This window comes from Lipophrys pholis (genome assembly GCF_963383615.2).
Source record: "Lipophrys pholis genome assembly, chromosome: 20".
Taxonomy (NCBI): Eukaryota; Metazoa; Chordata; class Actinopteri; order Blenniiformes; family Blenniidae; genus Lipophrys; species Lipophrys pholis.
The window spans coordinates 25,829,236-25,855,692 of record NC_137648.1 but is presented as its reverse complement, the minus strand read 5'-3'; the positions used below and the strand labels follow the sequence as shown (position 1 = coordinate 25,855,692).

Sequence of the window (26,457 nt, the reverse complement as noted above, 5' to 3'; positions counted from 1 at the left end):
TGTAGAAGCCGGCGATGTGGGAGCCTGAGCTCCTGCTGTCAGACTGCCGGAGTTTTGGCAGCACAATCCTGAGCCGTGGTTCCAACATATCGAGTCTCAGTTCCATCTCCAAGGTGTTACAGCAAACGACACGAGATACTTCCATGTCGTCGCTACGCTATATTCTTCTACCACCCGCCGGGTAATGGTTCTGCTTTGGGAACCGCCGGCACACGGAAATTACACAGCGCTCAAAACTCAACTCCTCCAGCTGTTCCAGCTGTCTGATGTTGAGTGAGTGGAGCGTCTTCTGTCTCTCAAAAGCTTCGGAGACAGTAAACCTAGGAGCTGATGGAGAACATGTTGGGAGACAGTAAACCCAGGAGCTGATGGAGAACATGTTGGGAGACAGTAAACCCAGGAGCTGATGGAGAACATGTTGGGAGACAGTAGACCCAGGAGCTGATGGAGAACATGTTGGGAGACAGTAAACCCAGGAGCTGATGGAGAACATGTTGGGAGACAGTAAACCCAGGAGATGATGGAGAACTTGGTATTGCAGGGATCAGGTGACGCTGGGTTCCTGTTCATTCAGCTGTTCCTTCATGAACTTCCTGCTCAGGTGCGCAGGGCTCTGGCCAGCTCTCTGCTGGTTCTCACTTTGAGCTTTTCCACCAAAACGAACCAGGTTCTAGTTCAGGGCCGGTGAAAGTGCCAGTTCATAAATGAGCACCGCCAAAGTACCGGTTCTTTTCCCACCATGAACAGAGCCAATGAGAGCCACGTCATTATGTCACTCCAGAACATTGTACGTCACTGGTTCCACCAATGTAGCGCCGGCAGGTTCCAGGAACCAGGAGACCCCCTCAGGCCCCCCTCAGTCTCCGCTCTGGCCCCCCTCAGGCCCCCCTCTGACCCCCTCTGGACCCGCTCAGTCTCCACTCTAGCTCCGCTCAGGCCCGCCTCAGGCTCCGCTCTGGCCCGGCTCATGCTCCGCTCTGGCCCCACACTGGTCCAGGTGTGGTCCCGCTCTGGCTCCGCTCTGGCCCCGCTCTGGCTCCACTCTGGCCCCCCTCAGGCCCCGCTTTGGTCCCGGCATGGCTCCGCTCTGGTCCTGGTCTGGTGCGAAGTCTGGCCCTGGACCAGAACTAGTACCTGGTTCTTTCTGGTGAAAAAGGCTCCACTCAGGATTATGGTGGGTTGGTGGAGGAGGCAGACAGGATCCTGCTGGCGTCACGCCGTACGGAGTACAGACTGTCCTGCTGGCGCAGCCTGAACACCGGCTGGAGGAGGAAGTGCAGGCTACGGTCGGGGCGGTTACGGATCGGCCAGCTGTGTTTCTTCCAGCGGCGTTTGGGGAGCAGAGCCCAGCGCTGCACGCCGCCCTGCTCCTTCTCTGCAGGGAAACACCAGACCAGGAGCTCCATAGCAGCTGTGAGCGCCGGGAACACCGGGAAGCTGCTGTTTATTAAAGACACTGTATGGAGGCGTTTCTTCGTGGACACCGGAGCGCAGCAGAGCATCATCCCAGCCTCCTTCACTGACGTAGCGAGCGGCAGGAAAGGGCGGCCTCTGGATGGCGGTAACGGGACTCCCATCTGCACCTTTGGCACCAGGGACCTGACTGTGGGGTTTAATAGCCGTCAGTTCAGATGGGATTTTGTCATGGCTGCTGTGTCCATGTCCATCCTGGGAGATGATTTCCTGTGCGCTCATGGACTATTGGACATGACGAATCACTGCCTGGTGGACGCCGTCTCGTTCTCCTCTTACTCCTGCACATTGGGGAAGTTAAGAGGAGTTTTCCACTGTGGAGAAACTTGGGATTGTGTGGCGCTCTGGCAGCCAGTGGGCCTCACCTTTGCACATGGTCCCTAAAACAGACGGAAGTTGTGGTGATTTCCAGCGCCTCAATGTCACCGCATATGATTGGTACCCGGTTCCACATATACAAGACTTTTCCGTCCACCTGGCAGAAAAGGTGATTTTTTCCCAAGGTGGATTTGGTGAAAAGAGCAGGACAAAACCAAGAAAATGGACGTAGTCCCACTGGGAGGAGCAGGACAAAGCAAGAGAATGGACGTGGTCCCACTGGAGGGAGCAGGACAAAGCAAGAGAATGGACGTGGTCCCACTGGGAGGAGCAGGACAAAGCAAGAGAATGGACGTGGTCCCACTGGAAGGAGCAGGACAAAGCAAGAGAATGGACGTGGTCCCACTGGGAGGAGCAGGACAAACCAAGAGAATGGACGTGGTCCCACTAGAAGGAGCAGGGCAAAGCAAGAGAATGGATGTGGTCCCACTGGAAGGAGCAGGACAAAGCAAGAGAATGGACGTGGTCCCACTGGGAGGAGCAGGACAAAGCAAGAGAATGGACGTGGTCCCACTGGGAGGAGCAGGACAAAGCAAGAGAATGGACGTGGTCCCACTTGGAGGAGCAGGACAAAGCAAGAGAATGGACGTGGTCCCACTGGAAGGAGCAGGACAAAGCAAGAGAATGGACGTGGTCCCACTGGAGGGAGCAGGACAAACCAAGAGAATGGACGTGGTCCCACTGGAAGGAGCAGGACAAAGCAAGAGAATGGACGTGGTCCCACTTGGAGGAGCAGGACAAAGCAAGAGAATGGACGTGGTCCCACTGGAAGGAGCAGGACAAAGCAAGAGAATGGACGTGGTCCCACTGGGAGGAGCAGGACAAAGCAAGAGAATGGACGTGGTCCCACTTGGAGGAGCAGGACAAAGCAAGAGAATGGACATGGTCCCACTGGAAGGAGCAGGACAAAGCAATAGAATGGACGTGGTCCCACTGGAGGGAGCAGGACAAACCAAGAGAATGGACGTGGTCCCACTGGAAGGAGCAGGACAAAGCAAGAGAATGGACATGGTCCCACTGGAAGGAGCAGGACAAAGCAAGAGAATGGATATCAGATATTCAGATATCTTAACAACTAAGGAATGTATAGGCATAAGAAGTTTATTAATTAGTGCAATATTCTTAAAGGTAATTAGTACACAAATCTGTGACCAAACACTTGTTACATAAAACACTTAGTTAGTTTCTTTAATAATCAAGATATCTGAATGAAACTTTCAGGGAAGGTGTGTCTCTTTATACTCTTCAATCTGAAGCAATAATACTATATATTTTAAGTTTGTTCTTGGTCTGAAATACATTTGATAATATTAAGGTTGGAGCTACCACACCCTACTACCATACTACTATATACTCCATACCACCACATCATATTTATTGTATTAGTCACTTTTTATCCATATACATGTTTTTTTATTATATTGGTCAATAACAAATCAAATCCTGTTCCTCCTCCTCCTCCTCTTCCTCCTCCTCTTCCTCCTCCTCCTCTACCTCCTCCTCTTCACCTTCCACTTCCTCTTCCTCCTCCTGATCTTCCTCTTCCTCCTCCTCCTCCTCCTCCTCCTGATCTTCCTCTTCCTCCTCTTCATCTTCCACCTCCTCTTCCTCCTCCTCCTCTTCATCTTCCACTTCCTCTTCCTCCTCCTGATCTTCCTCTTCCTCCTCCTCTTCCTCTTCCTCCTCCACCTCCCCCTCTTCCTCTTCCTGCTCTGCTCAGTCAACTTTTTTTCTGAACAATAAATAGTTATGAAACTATATAAAATTCAAAACGGTGGACGACGAGGGGGTTCCTGACCACGTCATTCGAGGGAATCTCAAGGAATTCCGTGACGCTATCCAATCAAAATGCATATTTTCCCGATAAGACGTAGCGCGTCACTGTCCAAACTGTGGATCACGAATCCGGAAGAATATGGCAACGCGATCTTCACATTCCTACTTCCTGTTTGTTTCACTGGTAGGGCTTTTCCACCACAAAGAAGCAGGTTCTAGTTCAGGGCCGGTGCCAGAGACAGTTCTTAAATGAGTACCACCAAAGAACCGGCTCTTTTTCCACCGTTAGCGGAGCCAGTAGAGCTACGTCACTGCGTCACTCCAAAACGTGATACGTCACTTATTTCAACAATGTGGCGCTGACAGCCTCATCCAGGAACCAGGAGACGGACTGTACCAGTGGTTTAGTCCGGGTCGCTCCATCTAGTCTGACCTTAACCTCTGAAGCACCAAAGAGCCAGAAGACATTACGTCTCTTGCCTCTATTGGTGTTTGCTCACGTCTGTCTTGCTCTAGTCCAGAGCTCCAGAGTGGACATAGAGGGGAAATAAATAACGCCTGTATGAGTTTGGGGCTTATTTTTCAACATGTGGGCATTACATTGTGAATTTCTGCTCCTTTCACTTTATTTCTGGGAGTGTCTGAATCAAATGCTTCAACATCGGAGAAGAATGGAGGTTTACAGTGATAGAACGCTGCTCTGAAAACTGTTTCCATGGTAACCTCCATAAACACTCTTATTAAAGCTCTCTTTCACATGAAGCCGTTAAAAGGCTCATTTTATGCCTATAAAATCCAGCTTTCATTTACAGTGGTATGTAGTTTGTTTTTTAGTTGCTGATGAACCAAAAGTATTCATTATAAAGAAGTTCTGTGGTTTAGAAAATAATATCGGAGCGTCTCATAGTGGAGCAGAGCGCCCCCTGCTGCCTCACACTGCCTTGCTCGGTGGCTGCAGCTCCTCAGCCGGCGGTCAGAACGCGAAACAAGACCTGGACGTGACGTTAGTTATAATAATGTCACCATGAAAAGTGTGAAAAATAAACAACAATGGAAATCTGCTTCTAAATTATATCTGACGTAGCGGACTGACAGCGGAGGAGCACGGCAGCGCTCTCGAGAGCCACGGTTCCGCGAACGCAGATTAAATTATCCCGTTCCCTCGTATTATAAACTTCAGGGAACGACTTATTATATCGTTCCCTTGCATTTATTTTTTTTTCTCTATAAAAACTCTGGGGCTCCGTGTTCGCTGTAGTTTTCAGAAAGCGGGTACAGCCCGCTTCCGCCTTTTAAGTAGAGATAACTCCAGAGATAACTCCGCCCCCAGCTGATGATGCGTCGGGCTCCGCTCTGGCTCCTCTTTGGTCCAGCAACGAAGTGGGGCCAGCGTAGCAGCAGTTTAGCCCCTGTTTGACCGGGGCTTTGGCAGTGGAAAGACAAAGAACTGGAGCCAAGGCTGGCCCTGGATCAGAACTAGCACCTGGTTCTTTCTGGTGGAAAAGCCCCAAGACTGGTCTTCCAAGATACAGACTGGTTCTTTAGGTTGTAACCTCACTGGTTCTCCAGAATTCAGACTGGTTCTCCAGGATACAGACGGCCGCTCCATAATACAGACTGTTTCTTCAGATTTCAGAATGGTTCTCCAGAACAAAGCCTGTTTCTCCAGAATTCAGAATGGTTCTCCAGGATAGAGACTGGTTCTCCAGAATACAGACTCGTTCCATAGAATACAGACTCGTTCCATAGAATACAGAGTGGTTCTCCTAGATACAGACTGGTTTTCCAGAATTCAGAATGTTTTTCCAGGATACAGGATACAGACTGGTTCTTGAGACTATAGTCTAGTTCTCCAGGATAGAGACTGGTTGTCCAGGATACAGACTCGTTCTCCAGGATACAGGATACAGACTCGTTCTCCAGGATACAGACTTGTTCTCCAGACTACAGACTGTTTCTCCAGACAAAAGAATGGTTTTCCAAGATACAGACTGATTCTCCAGGATACAGACTGGTTCTCCAGGATACAGACTTTTTCTCAAGGATACAGAGTGGTTCTCCATAATACAGACTGTTTCTCCAGAATACAGACTGTTTCTCCAGATTTCAGAATGGCTTTCCAGGATACAAACTGGTTCTCTGGGATACAGACTGTTTTCTCCAGGATACAGGATACAGACGGGTTCTCCAAAATACAGACTTGTTCTCCAGCTTCACAGTATTGTCCCACATGGAGAACTGCTTCAAAGTATCCTCCCACATGTAGTACTGCTTCACAGTCTTCTCCCATATGGAGTACTGCTTCACAGTATCCTCCCATATGGAGTACTGCTTTACAGTATTATCCCACATGGAGTACTTCTTTACAGTATTCTCCCACGTGGAGTATGGCTTCACAGTATTCCCCCACATGGAGTACTCCTTCATAATATCCTCCCACGTGGAGTACTGCTTCACAGTATCCTCCCATTTGAAGTACTGTTTTACAGTATCCTGCCATATGGAGTACTGCTTTACAGTATTCTCCCATATAGAGTACTGATTCACATTATCTTCCAATATGGAGTAATGCTTTACAGTATTCTACCACATGGAGTACTGCTTCACAGTAATATCCCTCATGGAGTACTGATTCACAGTATCCTCCCACGTGGAGTACTGCTTTACAGTAATATCCCACATGGAGTACTGCTTCACAGTAATATCCCACATGAAGTACTGCTTCACAGTATCCTCCCACGCGGAGTACTGCTTCACAGTATCATCCCGCGTGGGTACTGCTTCACAGTAATATCCCACATGGAGTACTGCTTCACAGTATCCTCCCATATGGAGTACTGCTTCACAGAATCTTCCCATATGGAGTACTGCTTCACAGTACCCTCATATATGAAATACTGCTTCACAGTATCCTCTCATATGGAGTACTGATTTATAGTATTATCCCATATAGAGTACTGCTTTACAGTATCTTCCCACATTGAGTACTGCTTTACAGTATTCTCCCACATGGAGTACTGCTTTACAGTATTCTCCCACATGGAGTACTGCTTCACAGTATCATCCCACGAGAACTGCTTTACACTGTCTTCCCACGTGGAGTACTGCTTCACAGTATTCTGTCACATGGAGTACTGCTTCACGTGGGAGGACTGCTTCACACTAATATCCCACATGGAGAACTGCTTCACAGAATCCTCCCACATGGGTACTGCTTCACAGTAATATCCCACGTGAGTACTACTTCACAGTATCCTCTCACGTGGAGTACTGCTTCAAAGTAATATCCCACATGGAGTACTGCTTCAGAGTATCCTCTCAAGTGGAGTACTGCTTCAAAGTAATATCCCACGTGGAGTACTGCTTTACAGTAATATCTCACATGGAGTACTGCTTTACAGTACCCTCCCACATGGAGTACTGCTTCACAGTATCTTCCTACGTGGAGTACTGCTTCACAGTATCCTCCCGCATAGGTACTGCTTCACAGTAATATCCCACATGAATTATTGCTTCACAGTAATATCCCATGTGGAGTAATGCTTCACATTATCCTATCACGTGGAGTACTGCTTCACGTGGGAGTACTGCTTCACAGTAATATCCCACATGGAGTACTGCTTTACAGAATCATCCCACATGTGTACTGCTTCACAGTAATATCCCACATGAGTACTGCTTCACAGTATCCTCTCACGTGGAGTACTGCTTCATAGTAATATCCCACATGGAGTACTGCTTCACAGTATCCTCTCACATGGAGTACTGCTTCAAAGTAATATCTCACATGGAGTACTGCTTCACAGTACCCTCCCACGTGGAGTACTGCTTCACAGCAATATCTCACATGGAGTACTGCTTCGCAGTATCCTCCCGCATGGGTACTGCTTCACAGTAATATCCCACATGGAGTACTGCTTCACAGTATCCTCCCACGAGAATTGCTTTACATTGTCTTCCCACGTGGAGTACTGCTTCACAGTGTGATCCTTTGCTGCCATCAATAACAACTGTACAAAAAGCTATCAGGTACTGGATTGAAAGCTTCAGTCTCTGATAAATGTGCTTTGATAGAAAATTCAGATTTTTAAGATTTTTAAAATCTACAGTATAAATTAATGCCTTGTGTAGAGGGTGTTGAACAGCCTGGCCCCGCCCCCTCTTAATGAATTCATCAAATAAAGGATCTGTGAGACTAGTACTGGATCCACAGACAGATTAGTACTGAATTCACTGTGAGGTACTGAAGCGTGGAACTGGATCCACAGTGAGGTACTGAAGCGTGGTACTGGAGCGTGGAACTGGATCCACAGTGAGGTACTGAATTCCGCGTTCGATCAAGGTTTGTTCTCATTGGAACATGTGACAGAGAGGTGAGGCAGCACCTGATTCCCACCAGGCGCTGCCTCACCTCTCTGCCCATAAAGGAGGACCCGCCCAGAGACACGGGGTGACAGGTGGAGACACATGGAACAGCCTGAAAGACGCTGTGGGTCTGTGTGACTTCAGCTTTATTTAATTTAATGAAACAAGGTGAACTGTGAATCCGTCACTGTGCCTCTGTGGGTGAACCCAAGGGTGGCAACCACAACTGCCACAGAACCCTCCACCAGTGACCGTTAGAGAAAGAACCTCCTCTGTCTCATTCAAGACACAAGTTCAAACATGTCTTCTTGGTCAGCAAACTTGTGACCACCAGGGGGTGTATGGGTAATATTGGGAATAACTAACTTTAGCACATTAGTATAGATGTAGTGATGTTTTTGAAATGCTGTACTGTCTGTTTGGTGATGTGGTGTGTTTCCTCCTGTGTTATGTCATATATGTATTGTAATGTGGTTTGTTTTCTAGTGTGTGGTATGTTTTACAAGTATTATAGAACCTATGTTATGTTTGTGTTTGGTGTTGACGTTTGACCTTGTGGGAATCTGGCTTATTTACAGCAGCGGGTGTCTTTTCATTAATATCTACCATCCCATTGAAATATATTCACCAATGCAATGAAATGTGCAGGTCAGGGTCAGTACCTTGATGTACTGCAGCTTCAGTTTCTCCTCCTCAATCTGCCTCCTCTTCCTGGCGATGTCCTCCTGGATTCTTCTCTTGTCCTGCGACAAACAATCCCACAATGCACCTGTCGTCCTCATGCTGACTTCTGACTCCTAGTGACGCTTCAAAACAGCAGTGTGTGTGTGTGTGTGTGTGTGTGCAGAGGTCACAGTGGACCAAACAAAACAGGTCACAGTGGACTGAACGACGGAGGACATAGCGGATCGAACGATGAAGGACGCAGTGGACGGTGGAGGTCACAATAGACCAAACAAACAAGGTCACAGTGGATAGAACGATGGAGGACACAGTGGACTACAGAGGTCACATTGGACAATGGAGGTCACAGTGGACCGAACAACGAAGGTCAAACTGGACCAAACGACGTAGGTCAAAGTGGACCAAACGACGGAGGACAGAGTGTACCAAACACCGGAGGTCAAAATGGACCAAACAACGGCGGTCAAAGTGAACCGAACAACGGCGGTCAAAGTGGACCAAACGACGTAGGTCAAAGTGGACCAAACAACGGAGGTCAAAGTGGACCAAACGAGGGAGGACACAATGGACCAAACAACAGAGGTCACAGTGGAAAAACAACAGAGGACACAGTGGACCAAACAACAGAGGACACAATGAACCAAACAACAGAGGACACAATGTACCAAACAGAGGACACAGGGGACCAAACAACAGAGGACACAATGAACCAAACAACAGAGGTCACAATGTACCAAACAACAGAGGACACAGTGGACCAAACAACAGAGGACTCAATGGACCAAACAACAGAGGACACAATGTACCAAACAACAGAGGACACAATGTACCAAACAACAGAGGACACAGAGGACCAAACATCAGAGATCACAATGAATCAAACAACAGAGGACACAGTCGACCAAACAACAGAGATCACAGTGGACCAAACAAACAAGGTCACAGTGGACTGAACGACGGCAGACAGTGGATGATGGAGGTCACAGTGGATCGAACAACGAAGGTCAAAGTGGACCGAACGACGGAGGTCAAAGTGGACCAAATGACGGAGGACAGAGTGTACCAAACAACGGAGGTCGAAGTGGACCAAATGACGGAGGACAGAGTGTACCAAACAACGGAGGACAGAGTGTACCAAACAACGGAGGTCAAAGTGGACCAAACGACAGAGGTCAAAGTGGACAAAACGACAGAGGTCAAAGTCGACCAAATGATTGAAGTCCAAGTGGACCAAACGACGGAGGACACGGTGGACCCAACAACAGAGGTCAAAGTGAACAAAATGACGGAGGTTAAAGTGGACCAAACGACGAAGGACACAGTGGACAATGAAGGTCACAGACTGTACTAAAACTACTGACTACTTCATGTAACAGCAAAGACTCATCAATATCACTGACTGTACTAAAACTACTGACGACTTCATGTAACAGTACAGGCTCATTAGTGACACTGACTGTACTAAAACTACTCACTACTTCATGTAACAGTACAGGCTCATTAGTAACACTGACTGTACTAAAACTACTCACTACTTTCATGTAACAGCAAAGACTCATCAATATTACTGACTGTACTAAAACTACTGACGACTTCATGTAGCAGTACAGGCTCATTAGTGACACTGACTGTACTAAAACTACTGACTACTTCATGTTGCGCTTTCCAATATCTGTGCATTCACGTTCCAGAGGTTTAAATATCTGACGAATCAGATGAGTCTTACTGCACTAACTCCCGCCCACCAAGTAGAGGTCTAGTCACAGTGTCTGTGGAGAATTAAGTGTGTGTAATAATAAGGGAAGAGAATTGTGATGTAAAAGAGCTGGTGAGATCGTTTTGATGGTGGAAAGTTTGGAATTACTCTTAATAGAGTCAGGGCACAAACTGCAGGTAGTATGTAGAACAGAGTCAGAGCACAAGCAGTGGGTAGTATGAAGCACAGAGTCAAAGCACAAACACCAGGTGGCATGTAACACAGATTCAGAGCACAAACAGGTAGCAGGTCGCATGTAGTATATAGCGCAGAGTCAGGGCACAAACATCGGGTAGCATGTAGCATGTAGGGGAGAGTCAGAGCACAAACAGCATGTAGCATGTAGGGGAGAGTCAGAGCACAAACAGCATGTAGCATGTAGGGGAGAGTCAGAGCACAAACAGCATGTAGCACAGAGTCGGAGCAAAAACAGCAGGGAGCATGAAGCCTGTAGCACAGAGTCAAAGCACAAACACCAGGTAGCATGTGGCATGCAACACAGAGTCAGAGCACAAACAGCAGAAAGCTTGTAGCACAGAATCAGAGCACAAACAGTGGGTAGCATGTAGCACAGAGGCAGAGCACATGCAGCAGATAGCATGTATTACCGTCAGAGCACAAAGAGCAGGTAGCATGTAGCACAGAGTCAAAGCACAAACACCAGGCAGCATGTGGCATGTAACACAGAGTCAGAGCACAAACAGCGGGTAGCATGTAGCAGAGTCAGAGCACAAACAGCAAGTAGCATGTAGCACTGAGTCAGAGCACAAACAGCAGGTAGCATGTAGCACAGAATCAGAGCACAAACAGTGGGTAGCATGTAGCATGTAGCGCAGATTCAGAGCACAAACAGCAGGAAGCATGAAGCCTGTAGCAAAGAGTCAAAGCACAAACACCAGGTAGCATGTGGCATGTAACACAGAGTCAGAGCACAAACAGCAGATAGCACAGAGTAAAAGCACGAACAGCGGGTAGCATGTAGCACAGAATCAGAGATCAAACAGTGGATAGCATGTAGCACAGATTCAGAGCACAAACAGCATATAGCAGGTAGCATGTAGCATATAGCATATAGCAAATAGCGCAGGACCAGGACCAGCACCTTGACCAGCATCAGGACAAGAACCAGGACCAGGAGGACTGTGCTATATGCTACCTGCTGTTTGTTCTCAGACTCTGTGCTCGGAGTGAAAAGTTGTGCTCTGAATGGCTCTGAGCACCTTTGTCATGGAAACAACAACACACACAAGCACACAACACAAGCAAGAGTGTTGTTTTGAAGTGGTTGTAGTGGAGCTGAGCTAAGGAGGGAGACTCACCGTGATAGCCTGAAGACGCTCCCTCAGCAGGTCGGCCTCCTCCATGACGGTCTGCAGGACCAAACACAAGACAAGCCGTCATACAGATATATAGGTGAGTCTGTTGCTCTCTGTCCATACTGGAAGGACCCATACTGGTAATATTGCAGCCGTACTGATGATAGACGACTGGTAATCCCCGCCTCATTTACATCCCCGCCTCGTTCACAACCCACCTCGTTCACATCCCCACCTCGTTCACATCCCCGCCTCGTTCAAAACCCCGCCTCATTCACATCCCCGCCTCAAACAAATCACGCCTCGTTCACAACCCTGCCTCCTTCACAACCCAACCTCGTTCACAACCCTGCCTCGTTCACAACCCCGCCCCATTCACAATCCAACCTTGTTCACATCTCCGCCTTGTTCACAGCCCCTCCTCGTTCACAACCCAACCTCGTTCACAACTCAGCCTCGTTCACAATCTAACCTCGTTCACAATCCAACCTCGTTCACATCCCCGCCTCGTTCACAACCCCGCCTCGTTCTCAACCCAACCTCGTTCACAACCCCACCTCACTCACAACCCACACTCGTTCACAACTCAGCCTCGTTCACGATCCAACCTCAGTCACAAGCCAACCTCGTTCACAACCCCGCCTCATTCACCAACCTCGTTCACATCCCAGCTTCATTCACAATCCCGCCTCGTTCACTTCCCCGCCTCGTTCACAACCCCGCCTCGTTCTCAACCCAACCTCGTTCACAACCCCGCCTCGTTCACAACCCCGCCTCGTTCACAACTCGCCTCGTTCACAACCCCGCCTCGTTCACAACCCAACCGCGTTCACAACCTCGCCTCGTTCACTACACGCCTCGTTCACAACCCTGCCTCGTTCACAACCCAACCGCGTTCACAACTCCGCCTCGTTCACTACTCAACTCGTTCACAACCCAACCTCGTTCAAAACCCTGCCTCGTTCACAACCCCGCCTCAGTCACAAGCCAAGCTCGTTCACAACCATGCCTTGTTCAGAACCCTGCATCGTTCACAACCCAACCTCGTTCACAACCCTGCCTCGTTCACAACTCGCCTCGTTCACAACCCCGCCTCAGTCACGACCCCGGCTCGTTCACAGCCCCTCCTCGTTCACAACCCAACCTCGTTCACAACTCCGCCTCGTTCACAATCTAACCTCGTTCACAATCCAACCTAGTTCACATCCCCGCCTCATTCACAACCCCGCCTCGTTCACAATCCCGCCTCGTTCACATCCCCGCCTCGTTCACAACCCTGCCTCGTTCACAACTCGCCTCGTTCACAACCCCGCCTCAGTCACAACCCCACCTCGTTCACATTCCTGCCTCGTTCACAACTCGCCTCGTTCACAACCCCGCCTCGTTCACAACCCAACCGCGTTCACAACCTCGCCTCGTTCACTACTCGCCTCGTTCACAACCCTGCCTCGTTCACAACCCAACCGCGTTCACAACTCCGCCTCGTTCACTACTCAACTCGTTCACAACCCAACCTCGTTCACAACCCTGCCTCGTTCACAACTCGCCTCGTTCACAACCCCGCCTCAGTCACGACCCCGGCTCGTTCACAGCCCCTCCTCGTTCACAACCCAACCTCGTTCACAACTCCGCCTCGTTCACAATCTAACCTCGTTCACAATCCAACCTAGTTCACATCCCCGCCTCATTCACAAACCCGCCTCGTTCACAATCCCGCCTCGTTCACATCCCCGCCTCGTTCACAACCCCACCTCGTTCACATTCCTGCCTCGTTCACAACTCGCCTCGTTCACAACCCCGCCTCGTTCACAACCCAACCGCGTTCACAACCTCGCCTCGTTCACTACTCGCCTCGTTCACAACCCTGCCTCGTTCACAACCCAACCGCGTTCACAACTCCGCCTCGTTCACTACTCAACTCGTTCACAACCCAACCTCGTTCAAAACCCTCCCTGGTTCACAACCCCGCCACAGTCACAAGCCAAGCTCGTTCACAACGATGCCTTGTTCAGAACCCTGCATCGTTCACAACCCAACCTCGTTCACAACCCTGCCTCGTTCACAACTCGCCTCGTTCACAACCCCGCCTCAGTCACGACCCCGGCTCGTTCACAGCCCCTCCTCGTTCACAACCCAACCTCGTTCACAACTCCGCCTCGTTCACAATCTAACCTCGTTCACAATCCAACCTAGTTCACATCCCCGCCTCATTCACAACCCCGCCTCGTTCACAATCCCGCCTCGTTCACATCCCCGCCTCGTTCACAACCCCGCCACGTTCTCAACCCAACCTCGTTCACAACCCCGCCTCGTTCACCAACCTCGTTCACATCCCAGCCTCATTCACAACCCCGCCTCGTTCACAATCCCGCCTCGTTCACTTCCCCGCCTTGTTCACAACCCAACCTCGTTCACAACAACGCCTACATTTTACTGTCTGTGGTGGGACCGGCCACGGAGCTTGGCCTGGGGGCACTTTGTACGTACCCTCCCGCTCTACCACGCTCCACCAGCCGTTGCTTAAGTAGTTACTGGTATCGGTACTCGGTATCAGTAAGTAGCAAGTAGCTTCAGTGTTAGAACAGATCCTGGCAGATTGTTCTAGATCAGTATTAGAACAGATCCTGGCAGATTGTTCTAGATCAGTGTTAGAACAGATCCTGGCAGATTGTTCTAAACATTGTAAATAGTAGGTGAAATATAATCGCGGTGCTCAGGCAGAGAGAATCACTCCATGTCGTTGACAGTGCTGCCTGCTGCTGCTCACTTTCTCTTAAATATCAGGCTGTATGCAAGAGGATGCTGGTATTTTTACACGTTCATGCTCAGCCTCTCTCACACACCCACACACACTTTGACTAAAAGCTGCTGTCCACCTACACACGGAGAACCAGGAGCCGCATTCATCCTGTCACTGACTGAAAGCTCTGCAGTTCTCAGTCAGAACAAGCTTCTTGTATATGGATCCACTTTATTTTGAAACAGCATATTTGCACATTTTACTGCTTCATTAATCAGCTGGATACTCAAAGAGCAGTTTCACATGCAGACTATCAGAAAGAGTCACTGATGGATCAACGTGTCGGATTCGTTCACACTTGAGCAGCAGTGGGAGTGGGAGCAGTCAGCAGCCATGCTGCTGCTGTGAGTGGCAACATGACTCATCCACAGTGGCAACATAATATTATTAAATGCTTGGATTTATATAGCGCTTTTTTTGCGCTGACTCCAAGCACGTACACCAGTCCCACGAGCAATGCTAAGCTACGTTGTAGCCACAGCAGCCCTGGGGCTGCTGACAGAGGCCTGGCTGCCATTTTGCGCCAACGGCCCCTCCTACCACCACCAACATTCATGCACCATTCATACCCATTCATGCAAGGCAATGTGGGTAAAGTGCCTTGCCCAAGTACACAAGGAGAATGACTGTTTGATAGAGTGGGATTCAAACCACCAACCCTCCGGTTATTGGACGACCGACTCACAGTGGCAACTTGACTCATTCACTCATTGTTGGAGTCACAGTGAAGAGCTGGAAGGTTGATGGAGTCAAAGTGAAGTGCTGGGAGGGTGATGGAGTTACAGTGAAGAGCTGGGAGGGTGATGGAGTCACAGTGAAGAGCTGGGAGGTTGATGGAGTCACAGTGAAGTGCTGGGAGGTTGATGGAATCACAGTGAAGAGAGTCACAGTGAAGGGCTGGAAGGTTGATGGAGTCACAGCGAAGGGCTGGGAGGTTAATGGGGTCACAGTGAAGAGCTGGGAGGGTGATGGAGTCACAGGGAAGAGAGTCACAGTGAAGAGCGAGGAGGTTGATGGAGTCACAGTGAAGAGCTGGGACGTTGATGGAATAACAGTGAAGAGAGTCACCGTGAAGAGCTGGAAGGTTGATGGAGTCACAGTGAAGGGTCACAGTGAAGAGTTGGGGGTTTGAGGGAATCACAGTGAAGAGCTGAGAAGTTGATGAAGTCCCAGTGAAGAGTCAGAGTGAAGAGCTGGGAGGTTGATGGAGTCACAGTGAAGAGAGTCACAGTGAAGAGCTGGGATGTTGATGGAGTCACAGTGAAGAGTCACAGTGAAGTGCTGGGAGGATGATGGAGTCACAGTGAAGGGCTGGGAGGTTGATGGAGTCACAGTGAAGGGCTGGGAGGTTGATGGAGTCACAGTGAAGTGAGTCACAGTGAAGAGCGGGGAGGTTGATGGAGTCACAATGAAGGGTCACAGTGAAGAGCTGGGAGGTTGATGGAGTCAGACATGTTTCAGCGTTTTAAGAACGCTTTTCATGTTCACTGCACCGTCTGGAGGTCAGATAGGAGAAATATTCTCACCACTCCAATGTCTTCCATCTTCTACTCCTCTTCATCTAGTTAAGGGTCAAAGGTCACTGTATGTGAATGCAGGTTACCTGGACAGGTGAACAATCCATGACATGACTCACCCACAGAGAGACAGTCACACCGACACACACAGAGGTCAGCCTGGAATCCAACCCTAAACCCTCTCACCAGTACAAGCCAGTGCACCACCTGGTATTCTCATGGGATTCAGGTTTGTAACCAGCAGCAGATCACAGCTCCTGGTCCAGGGGCCCCAAAGTCATTTCAGGCCCCTCCTCCATTTTATTGGCCAGCATCCAGTCGTGACATGTTCACCTTCTTGCTCAGTCTGTCATTCTGTTACTACAGTGGATGAATCCAACTTCAGCAGCAGTTACATACAAGTACTGTGAATCTTTTCTGGTTGAAGGAGAACAGTGACTGTTTCTGGAAGCTGCTGTTGGTTTATTGGACATGGTTGGTGTGACTTTGCCTCTTTAACTGCTCATATCAAACACCAGGGGGTGAGTCAGCCTGAGGTAGAGCAGCCAGGGTGTTCAGTATGGGGTACCCAGTGGAGTATTCCAGTGGAGTATTATGGGAGTATCCAGTGTAGGATCTGGTGTAGTATTCAGTGGACTCTCCAGTGGACTATCCAGTGGAGTATCCAGTGGAGTTTCCAGTGTAGGAATCAGTGTAGTATTCAGTTGAGTATCCAGTATACTACCCAGTGTAATATCCAGTGTAGGATCCTGTGTAGTATTCAGTGCAGTATCCAGTGGAGTTTCCAGCGTAGGAATCAGTGTAATATTCAGTTGAGTATCCAGTATACTACCCAGTGTAGTATCCAGTGTAGGATCCGGTGTAGTATCCAGTGTAGGATCCGGTGTAGTATTCAGTGGAGTATCCAGTGTAGGATCCGGTGTAGTATTCAGTGCAGTATCCAGTGGAGTTTCCAGCGTAGGAATCAGTGTAATATTCAGTTGAGTATCCGGTGTAGTATCCAGTGTAGGATCCGGTGTAGTATTCAGTGGAGTATCCAGTGTAGGATCCGGTGTAGTATTCAGTGCAGTATCCAGTGGAGTTTCCAGCGTAGGAATCAGTGTAATATTCAGTTGAGTATCCGGTGTAGTATCCAGTGTAGGATCCGGTGTAGTATTCAGTGGAGTATCCAGTGTAGGATCCGGTGTAGTATTCAGTGCAGTATCCAGTGGAGTTTCCAGCGTAGGAATCAGTGTAATATTCAGTTGAGTATCCGGTGTAGTATCCAGTGTAGGATCCGGTGTAGTATTCAGTGGAGTATCCAGTGTAGGATCCGGTGTAGTATTCAGTGCAGTATCCAGTGGAGTTTCCAGCGTAGGAATCAGTGTAATATTCAGTTGAGTATCCAGTATACTACCCAGTGTAGGATCCGGTGTAGTATTCAGTGCAGTATCCAGTGGAGTTTCCAGTGTAGGAATCAGTGTAGTATTCAGTTGAATATCCAGTATACTACCCAGTGTAGTATCCAGTGTAGGATCCGGTGTAGTATCCGGTGTAGGATCCGGGGTAGTATTAAGTGGAGTATCCAGTGTAGGATCCGGTGTAGTATTCAGTGCAGTATCCAGTGTCGTACCCAGTGTAGTATCCAGTGGAGTTTCCAGTGTAAGAATCAGTGTAGTATTCAGTTGAGTATCCAGTATACTACCCAGTGTAGGATCCGGTGTAGTATCCAGTGTAGGATCCGGTGTAGTATTCAGTGTAAAACCCATTGAAGTATTTAGTGGAGTATCCATTGGAGTATCCAGTGGACCACAGGCTTGTGGGTAGACTGATGGAGGGAAGGAGGCAGGGCCAGTGAAGGTTGTGCTGCTGGTTAGCATGTCCACCTGTTGGCACTATGGTGCTGAAAATAGAGTGAACATGTGCTGCAACTGATGGAGGACCTCAGACCGTAGCGGACCCCAACAGCTGCCCGTCATGAGGGACAACAGATGGTCACACGATGTGAATGGCCTCCAACTGAGTGGCTGCTAATGCTCTAAAAGTACTTTATGTTCTCAAAAATACACTGGTCACATGATCAAGTCAGTGGATTGATCTGCAGTACCGTGACTGGACACAGGTGTCGTCTGAGTCACTACCAAAGCCATTGGCATGCAGACATTTATTTAAACCAAGTGATGACAATAGAGCAGGTCTGCTCCATATCGTCATACCATGGATGGTTATCGTAACACCGGGGTTCATTATCGTCACACCATGGCTTGCTATTGTCACACCGTGGCTCGTTATCGTAACACTGTGGATGGTTATCGTCACACCGTGGCTCGTTATCATCACACCGTCGCTCATTATTGTAACACCGTGGATGGGTATCGTAACACCGGGGCTCACTATCGTCACACAATGGCACATTATCATTTCACCGTAGCTCGTTATCATAACACCGTGGCTGATTATCGTCACACCTTGGCTCCTTATCGTAACACCGTGGATGGTTATCGTAACACCGGGGCTCATTAGAAGTGTCTCACCCTCCACGAGCCCTTGGCTCTGAGGATGCAGGACTGTTGGTAATCCCTAAAGTCCTTCAAAGTAAAACAGGAGGCAGGAGTTTCAGCCATATGGCTCCTTTACTCTGGAATCAACTAGCAGCCTCGGTCCGAAGGGCCCACACCATTAGTAGTAGTAGTAGTAGTAGTAGTAGTCTTTATTTTGAATTTGTACAATGCAATTAAAAAAAATAAATAAATAAATAAAAAGAAAGTAATATACTGTACATACAATTCGAAAAGGAGTAGGTTGAAGTAAAACTTATGTTTCCTACCCCTTTATACATTTTCAATCTTTTGTTTCTTTTACAGTTTTGTCGATGATTCAATTTGCAATCAGAACTTACATAAGCATAGAATATTTCTACTTCTTTTAAGTCTCTACAGTTTATACAAATATACAAATTTTGTCGTCAGTTTCCACATTTACATTATTTATACATATATTATCTACATTACACACAATACATTTTATATAGTTTTCATTTTTTCAAAACACAAAATATCAACTTTCATCTGGATTCTCCTATCAAGTGGCACTCTCATATTTGTTGAGTATCATATTTTTGATTTGTTTCTTAAAAACCATTATGTTTTTTGACTCTTTAATTTCTTTCTTAAGTCCGTTCCACATATTAATTCCTTTCACTGAAATGATTCGTTCCATGAGTTTGGTTCTGAATCTGAGTTTTTTAAAGATGTCTGTTCCTTTCAGATTATACCGACTTTCTCTTTTTTCAAAGTTCTCTTGGATGTTTCCTGGTAATATTTTACTATTTGCTTTATACAAATCATTAGTTTATTTAAGAGGAGACTAAAAAGCTTCCTCTTTGATAGAGCTTCTCATTAGGAATAAAATAGGAGCACTAAGTTGAGCTGCTCTAGACCTAGACTGCTGAGGGGATTTCCTCTCTCCCGTTAAAGGGAGGAACTCTACATTTGGAGCTTCTGTTTCTTGTCTTTCTTTCTTTCTCTCTGTGTAACAACATTACTGGAGCCACCAGATACTGCCAGGAGGGGAGCAGGATCCAGGGGATCAGACCCAAGACTCCCAGAGTGGAGTTACCACGGTCCTACTACCCGACCCCACCACAGCACCGGGACCCCCCCACAGCACCGGGACCCCACCGCAACGGCACGGCCCTTAAACTCCAGACTGAGATTGGTTCATCATCAGACCAACGCTCATCATAAACTTTTCTTAGTATATTCTTAGTTTATCTGGCCTGTCTGCCACTCTCTCTCTCTCTTCTATTCCTCTCTCTCTCCCTCTTCTATTCCTCTCTCTCTCCCTCTTCTTTTCCTCTCTCTCCCTGTCCTATCCCATGTACTTCTCCCCCCAACCGGTCAAGGCGGATGGCCGCCCTTCCAGAGTCTAGGCTCCGCGCCACGCTTTCTTCCTGAAGAGGGAGTTCTTATGAACTTCTCTCCATGCGAGGGAGTTCTTCCTGGTTTCCACTGTTGCTTGTTCCATCTGCTGCTCTGGAAGGTTTAGTTGGGTTCTGTTGTTCTCTATCATTGTAAGAGGTTCTGGAAGGTTTAGTTGGGTTCTGTTGTTCTCTATCATTGTAAGAGGCTTTGAGATGTTTGTTGATGTGATTTAGCGCTTTACAAATATAACTGAATTGAATTGAATTGAATTATCGTCACATCGTGGCTCGTTAGCGTCAAACCGTGGCTCGTTATCATAACACTGTGTCTTCATATTGTAACACCATGGCTCCATATCATCACAGCGTGTCTTCATATTGTAACATCGTGGCTCCATATCATCACAGCGTGTCTTCATATTGTAACATCGTGGCTCCATATCGTCACAGCGTGTCTTCATAGTGTAACACCGTGGCTCCATATCATCACAGCGTGTCTTCATAGTGTAACACCGTGGCTCCATATCGTCACAGCGTGTCTTCATAGTGTAACACCGTGGCGTAACAGCTTTTGCTGAAGTTTGCATGATGATGTTGCAGATTTTTTTGTGTTACAGAGACCCAAAGTCCCAGAGTGAGGAGCCTATCTGATCAGGATGGTGGCCTAAATTCATAGGTTTACCAGGCACGTCTGACTGGGGGGAGTTCCTGAGGTGGGTTCAGGACTCTGGAGAGACTATATCTATTTATCAGAACGCGTCCCGTAGCAGCAGGCCGGTCTCTCTTCAGCCTGGTTCTCTGACTCCTTCAGGTGGCTCTTCCAGCAGGTCCGGTCCTAGCATGACCCCAAATCCCTGTCAGTCTGGGCTCCTGATTTCCAATCCTCCTTAATCCGAGGGATTACTGGGACACAGGGTGAACAATGTAGACCAGTACCAGTCTCCTGCAGGTCTGGATTTGCCTTGATTCAGACCAGGTCCTTGATTCAGGCCAGGTCTTTCTGCTCCGGCCATGTTGCTGATCTGCTAAACACTTGAAGAAGTGTTAAAGCTCAGTATTCCTCATCACTGGTGTGGAGTTATGTTTGTGTCATAGCAGGAGGTAGTTTCACTTCATAGCTTCTCACATGGCTGGTAGATGTAGTTTAATGGCTGGTAGATGTAGTTTGATGGCAGGTGGATGTAGTTTAATGGCTGGTAGATGCAGTTTAATGGCTGGTAGATGTAGTTTGATGGCAGGTGGATGTAGTTTAATGGCTGGTAGATGTAGTTTAATGGCTGGTAGATGCAGTTTAATGGCTTCTAGATGCAGTTTAATGGCTGGTAGATGTAGTTTAATGGCTGGTCGATGTCGTTTATGAGCAGGTAGATGTAGTTTAATGGCTGGTAGATGTAGTTTAATGGCTGGTCAATGCACTTTAATTGCTGGTAGATGTAGTTTAATGGCTGGTAGATGTAGTTTAATGGTTGAAAGATGTAGTTTAATGGCAGGTGGATGTAGTTTAATGGCTGGTAGATGCAGTTTAATGGCTGGTCGATGTCGTTTATGAGCAGGTAGATGTAGTTTAATGGCTGGTAGATGTAGTTTAATGGCTGGTCAATGCACTTTAATTGCTGGTAGATGTAGATTAATGGCTGGTAGATGTAGGTTAATGGTTGAAAGATGTAGTTTAATGGCAGGTGGATGTAGTTAAATGGCTTCTAGATGCAGTTTAATGGCTGGTAGATGCAGTTTAATGGCTGGTAGATGCAGTTTAATGGCTTCTAGATGTAGTTTAATGACTGGTAGATGTAGTTTAATGGCTGGTTGATGCAGTTTAATGGCTGGTAGATGTAGTTTAATGGTTGAAAGATGTAGTTTAATGGCAGGTGGATGTAGTTAAATGGCTTCCAGATGCAGTTTAATGGCTGGTAGATGCAGTTTAATGGCTGGTAGATGTAGTTTAATGGCTTCTAGATGCAGTTTAATGGCTGGTAGATGTAGTTTAATGGCTGGTAGATGCAGTTTAATGGCTGGTAGATGTAGTTTAATGGCTTCTAGATGCAGTTTAATGGCTGGTAGATGTAGTTTAATGGCTGGTAGATGCAGTTTAATGGCTTCTAGATGCAGTTTAATGGCTGGTCGATGTCGTTTATTGGCAGGTAGATGTAGTTTAATGGCTGGTAGATGTAGTTTAATGGCTGGTCGATGCACTTTAATTGCTGGTAGATGTAGTTTTATGGCTGGTAGATGTAGTTTATTGGTTGAAAGATGTAGTTTAATGGCAGGTGGATGTAGTTAAATGGCTTCTAGATGCAGTTTAATGGCTGGTAGATGCAGTTTAATGGCTGGTAGATGCAGTGTATTGGCTGGTAGATGTAGTTTAATCGCTGGTGGATGTAGTTTAATGGCTGGTAGATAGTTTAATGGCTTCTAGATGCAGTTTAATGACTGGTAGATGTAGTTTAATGGCTGGTAGATGCAGTTTAATGGCTTCTAGATGCAGTTTAATGGCTGGTAGATGTAGTTTAATGGCTGGTAGATGCAGTTTAATGGCTGGTCGATGCAGTTTAATGGCTGGTCGATGTCGTTTATTGGCAGGTAGATGTAGTTTAATGGCTGGTAGATTCAGTTTAATGGCTGGTGGATGTAGTTTAATAGCTGGTAGATGTAGTTTAATGGCTTCTAGATGCAGTTTAATGGCTGGTAGATGTAGTTTAATGGCTGGTAGATGCAGTTTAATGGCTTCTAGATGCAGTTTAATGGCTGGTCGATGTCGTTTATTGGCAGGTAGATGTAGTTTAATGGCTGGTAGATGTAGTTTAATGACTGGTCGATGCACTTTAATTGCTGGTAGATGTAGTTTTATGGCTGGTAGATGTAGTTTAATGGCTTCTAGATGCAGTTTAATGGCTGGTAGATGTAGTTTAATGGCTGGTAGATGCAGTTTAATGGCTTCTAGATGCAGTTTAATGGCTGGTCGATGTCGTTTATTGGCAGGTAGATGTAGTTTAATGGCTGGTAGATGTAGTTTAATGGCTGGTCGATGCACTTTAATTGCTGGTAGATGTAGTTTTATGGCTGGTAGATGTAGTTTATTGGTTGAAAGATGTAGTTTAATGGCAGGTGGATGTAGTTAAATGGCTTCTAGATGCAGTTTAATGGCTGGTAGATGCAGTTTAATGGCTGGTAGATGCAGTGTATTGGCTGGTAGATGTAGTTTAATGGCTGGTGGATGTAGTTTAATGGCTGGTAGATAGTTTAATGGCTTCTAGATGCAGTTTAATGACTGGTAGATGTAGTTTAATGGCTGGTAGATGCAGTTTAATGGCTTCTAGATGCAGTTTAATGGCTGGTAGATGTAGTTTAATGGCTGGTAGATGCAGTTTAATGGCTGGTCGATGCAGTTTAATGGCTGGTCGATGTCGTTTATTGGCAGGTAGATGTAGTTTAATGGCTGGTAGATTCAGTTTAATGGCTGGTGGATGTAGTTTAATAGCTGGTAGATGTAGTTTAATGGCTTCTAGATGCAGTTTAATGGCTGGTAGATGTAGTTTAATGGCTGGTAGATGCAGTTTAATGGCTTCTAGATGCAGTTTAATGGCTGGTCGATGTCGTTTATTGGCAGGTAGATGTAGTTTAATGGCTGGTAGATGTAGTTTAATGGCTGGTCGATGCACTTTAATTGCTGGTAGATGTAGTTTTATGGCTGGTAGATGTAGTTTATTGGTTGAAAGATGTAGTTTAATGGCAGGTGGATGTAGTTAAATGGCTTCTAGATGCAGTTTAATGGCTGGTAGATGCAGTTTAATGGCTGGTAGATGCAGTGTATTGGCTGGTAGATGTAGTTTAATGGCTGGTGGATGTAGTTTAATGGCTGGTAGATAGTTTAATGGCTTCTAGATGCAGTTTAATGACTGGTAGATGTAGTTTAATGGCTGGTAGATGCAGTTTAATGGCTGGTAGATGCAGTTTAATGGCTTCTAGATGCAGTTTAATGGCTGGTAGATGTAGTTTAATGGCTGGTAGATGCAGTTTAATGGCTGGTCGATGCAGTTTAATGGCTGGTAGATGCAGTTTAATGGCTGGTCGATGTCGTTTATTGGCAGGTAGATGTAGTTTAATGGCTGGTAGATTCAGTTTAATGGCTGGTGGATGTAGTTTAATAGCTGGTAGATGTAGTTTAATGGCTTCTAGATGCAGTTTAATGGCTGGTAGATGTAGTTTAATGGCTGGTAGATGTAGTTTCAGAGAGAAACAGAGAGAGAAAGACAGAAAGAGAAAGAGAGAGACAGAGGGAGACAGAGCAAGAGAGAGACAGAGCGAGAGAGAGAGAGAGAGAGAGAGAGAGAGAGAGAGAGAGAGAGAGAGAGAGAGAGAGAGAGAGAGAGTGTTAGTTAAAGACAGACCCTGCTGGGAAGTAGCAAACAGCTTAAGAGAATTAAAAGCTTATAGAATCAGGGCCCCTTCAGTCTCATAAAGTACTAACAGAGCAAAGTACCAACAGAACAAAGTACCAACAGAACACAGTACCAACAGAACAAAGTACCAACAGAACAAAGTACCAACAGAAAACAGTACCAACAGAAAACAATAACAAAAGAACACAGCACCAACAGAACACAGTACAAACAGAACAAAGTACCAACAGAGCACAGTACCAACAGAAAACCATATCAACAGAACAAGGTATCAAGAGATCAAAGTACCAAAAGAAAACAATACCAACAGAACAAAGTACCAACAGAACACAGTACCAACCGACCAGAGTACCAACAGAACACAGTACCAACTAAACACAGTATCAACAGAACACAGTAGCAACTAAACATAGTACAAACAGAACACAGTACCAACAGAACACAGTACCAACCGACCAGAGTACCAACAGAAAACAATACCAACCAAACAAATTACCAACAGAACACAGTACCAACAGACTACAGTACCAACAGAAGAAAGTACCAAATAAACACAGTACCAACAAAAAACTAAACCAACAGAACATAACACCACCAGAACACAGTACCAACTAAACACAGTACCAACTAAACACAGGACCAACAGAACACAGTACCAACTAAATACAGTACCAACTAAACACATTACCAACAGAACACAGTACCAGCCGACCAGAGTATCAACAGAAAACATTGCCAACAGAGCACACTACCAACTAAACACAGTACCAACAGAACAAAGTATCAACAGACCACAGTATCAACAGAACACAGTAGCAACTAAACACAGTACCAACAGACCACAGTATCAACAGAACACAGTAGCAACTAAACACAGTACCAACAGAACACAGTACCAACAGAACACTGTACCAACTGACCAGAGTATCAACAGAAAACCATACCAACAGAACAAAGTACCAACTAAGCACAGTACCAACAGAACACAGTACCAACAGAACACAGTACCAACCAACCAGAGTATCAACAGAACACAGTACCAACTAAGCACAGTACCAACAGAACAAAGTACCAACAGAACACAGTACCAACAGCACGCAGTACCAACTGACCAGAATACCAACAGAAAACAATACGAACAGAACACAGTACCAACAGAACACAGTACCAACCGACCACAGTACCAACTATACACAGTACCAACCGACCAGAGTACCAAAAAAAATCAATATCAACAGAACACAGTACCAGCCAACCAGAGTACCAACAGAACACAGTACCAATAGAAAACAATGCCAACAGAACAGAGTACCAGCCAAGCAGAGTACCAACAAACCACAGTACCAATAGAAAACAATACCAACAGAACACAGTACCAGTATGAAGAGACTTTCTGAAAACCATAAAATAGGTCCGAGTCTTTGTATAACCTGTTATAACGCAGATTATATGTGTGTGTGTGTGTGTGTGTGTGTGTGTGTGTGTGTGTGTGTGTGTGTGTGTGTGTGTGTGTGTGTGTGTGTGTGTGTGTGTGTGTGTGAACGCCTGTCAGCCTGAAATAGAAGTGAAGACATTACAGTGGACAACAGTTGGGGGGATAAAAAGGTCTACTTACCGTGTGTGTGCGTGTGTGTGTGTGACGGGGAGCTGCCGGCTGGAAACAGAGAGCTGACTCTCACAGTGTATCCAACATTACTGAGCCCGAGGTGGAGAGTGGAGAGCGAGAGAGGTTCAGATGCACTGGAAAGATTCTCTCTCTCTTCCTCCCTCCCTCTACTGTCTCTCCATTCCTCTCTCTGCCTCCCTCTGCTCTCTCTCTCTCTCTCTTCCTCTCTCTCTCGCTCTGGCTCTCCCTTTACTTGTGATATTGGTAACTATATATATATATATAGAGAGAGAGAGAGAGAGAGAGAGAGAGAGAGAGAGAGAGAGAGAGAGAGAGAGAGAGAGATGGTTGGATTCCAGGCTGGCCTCTGTGTGTGTCGGTGTGACTGTCTCTCTGTGGGTGAGTCATGTCATGGATTGTTCACCTGTCCAGGTAACCTGCATTCACATACAGTGACCTTTGACCCTTAACTAGATGAAGAGGAG

At 46.8% G+C, this 26,457-nt stretch overlaps 1 protein-coding gene across 2 annotated transcripts in view; it reads right to left on the bottom strand.

Annotated features, from left to right (window-relative positions):
- LOC308125433 (palmdelphin-like) overlaps nucleotides 1-26,211 on the bottom strand; it is a 53,612-nt gene extending 27,401 nt beyond the window's left edge. The window contains exons 1-3 of one of the 2 annotated variants that reach the window (XM_080489164.1): nucleotides 25,982-26,211; nucleotides 11,752-11,802; nucleotides 8,655-8,735 (exon numbers count right to left, since the gene is read on the bottom strand). In XM_080489164.1, the coding sequence (XP_080345290.1) occupies nucleotides 8,655-8,735; nucleotides 11,752-11,796 (126 nt within the window). In that variant the 5' untranslated portion in view covers nucleotides 11,797-11,802; nucleotides 25,982-26,211. Of the gene's footprint in view, nucleotides 1-8,654; nucleotides 8,736-11,751; nucleotides 11,803-25,742; nucleotides 25,870-25,981 lie in introns of those variants that run through there. The other variant, XM_080489165.1, reaches the window with a different exon arrangement.
- Between the last annotated feature and the right edge of the window lie 246 nt (nucleotides 26,212-26,457).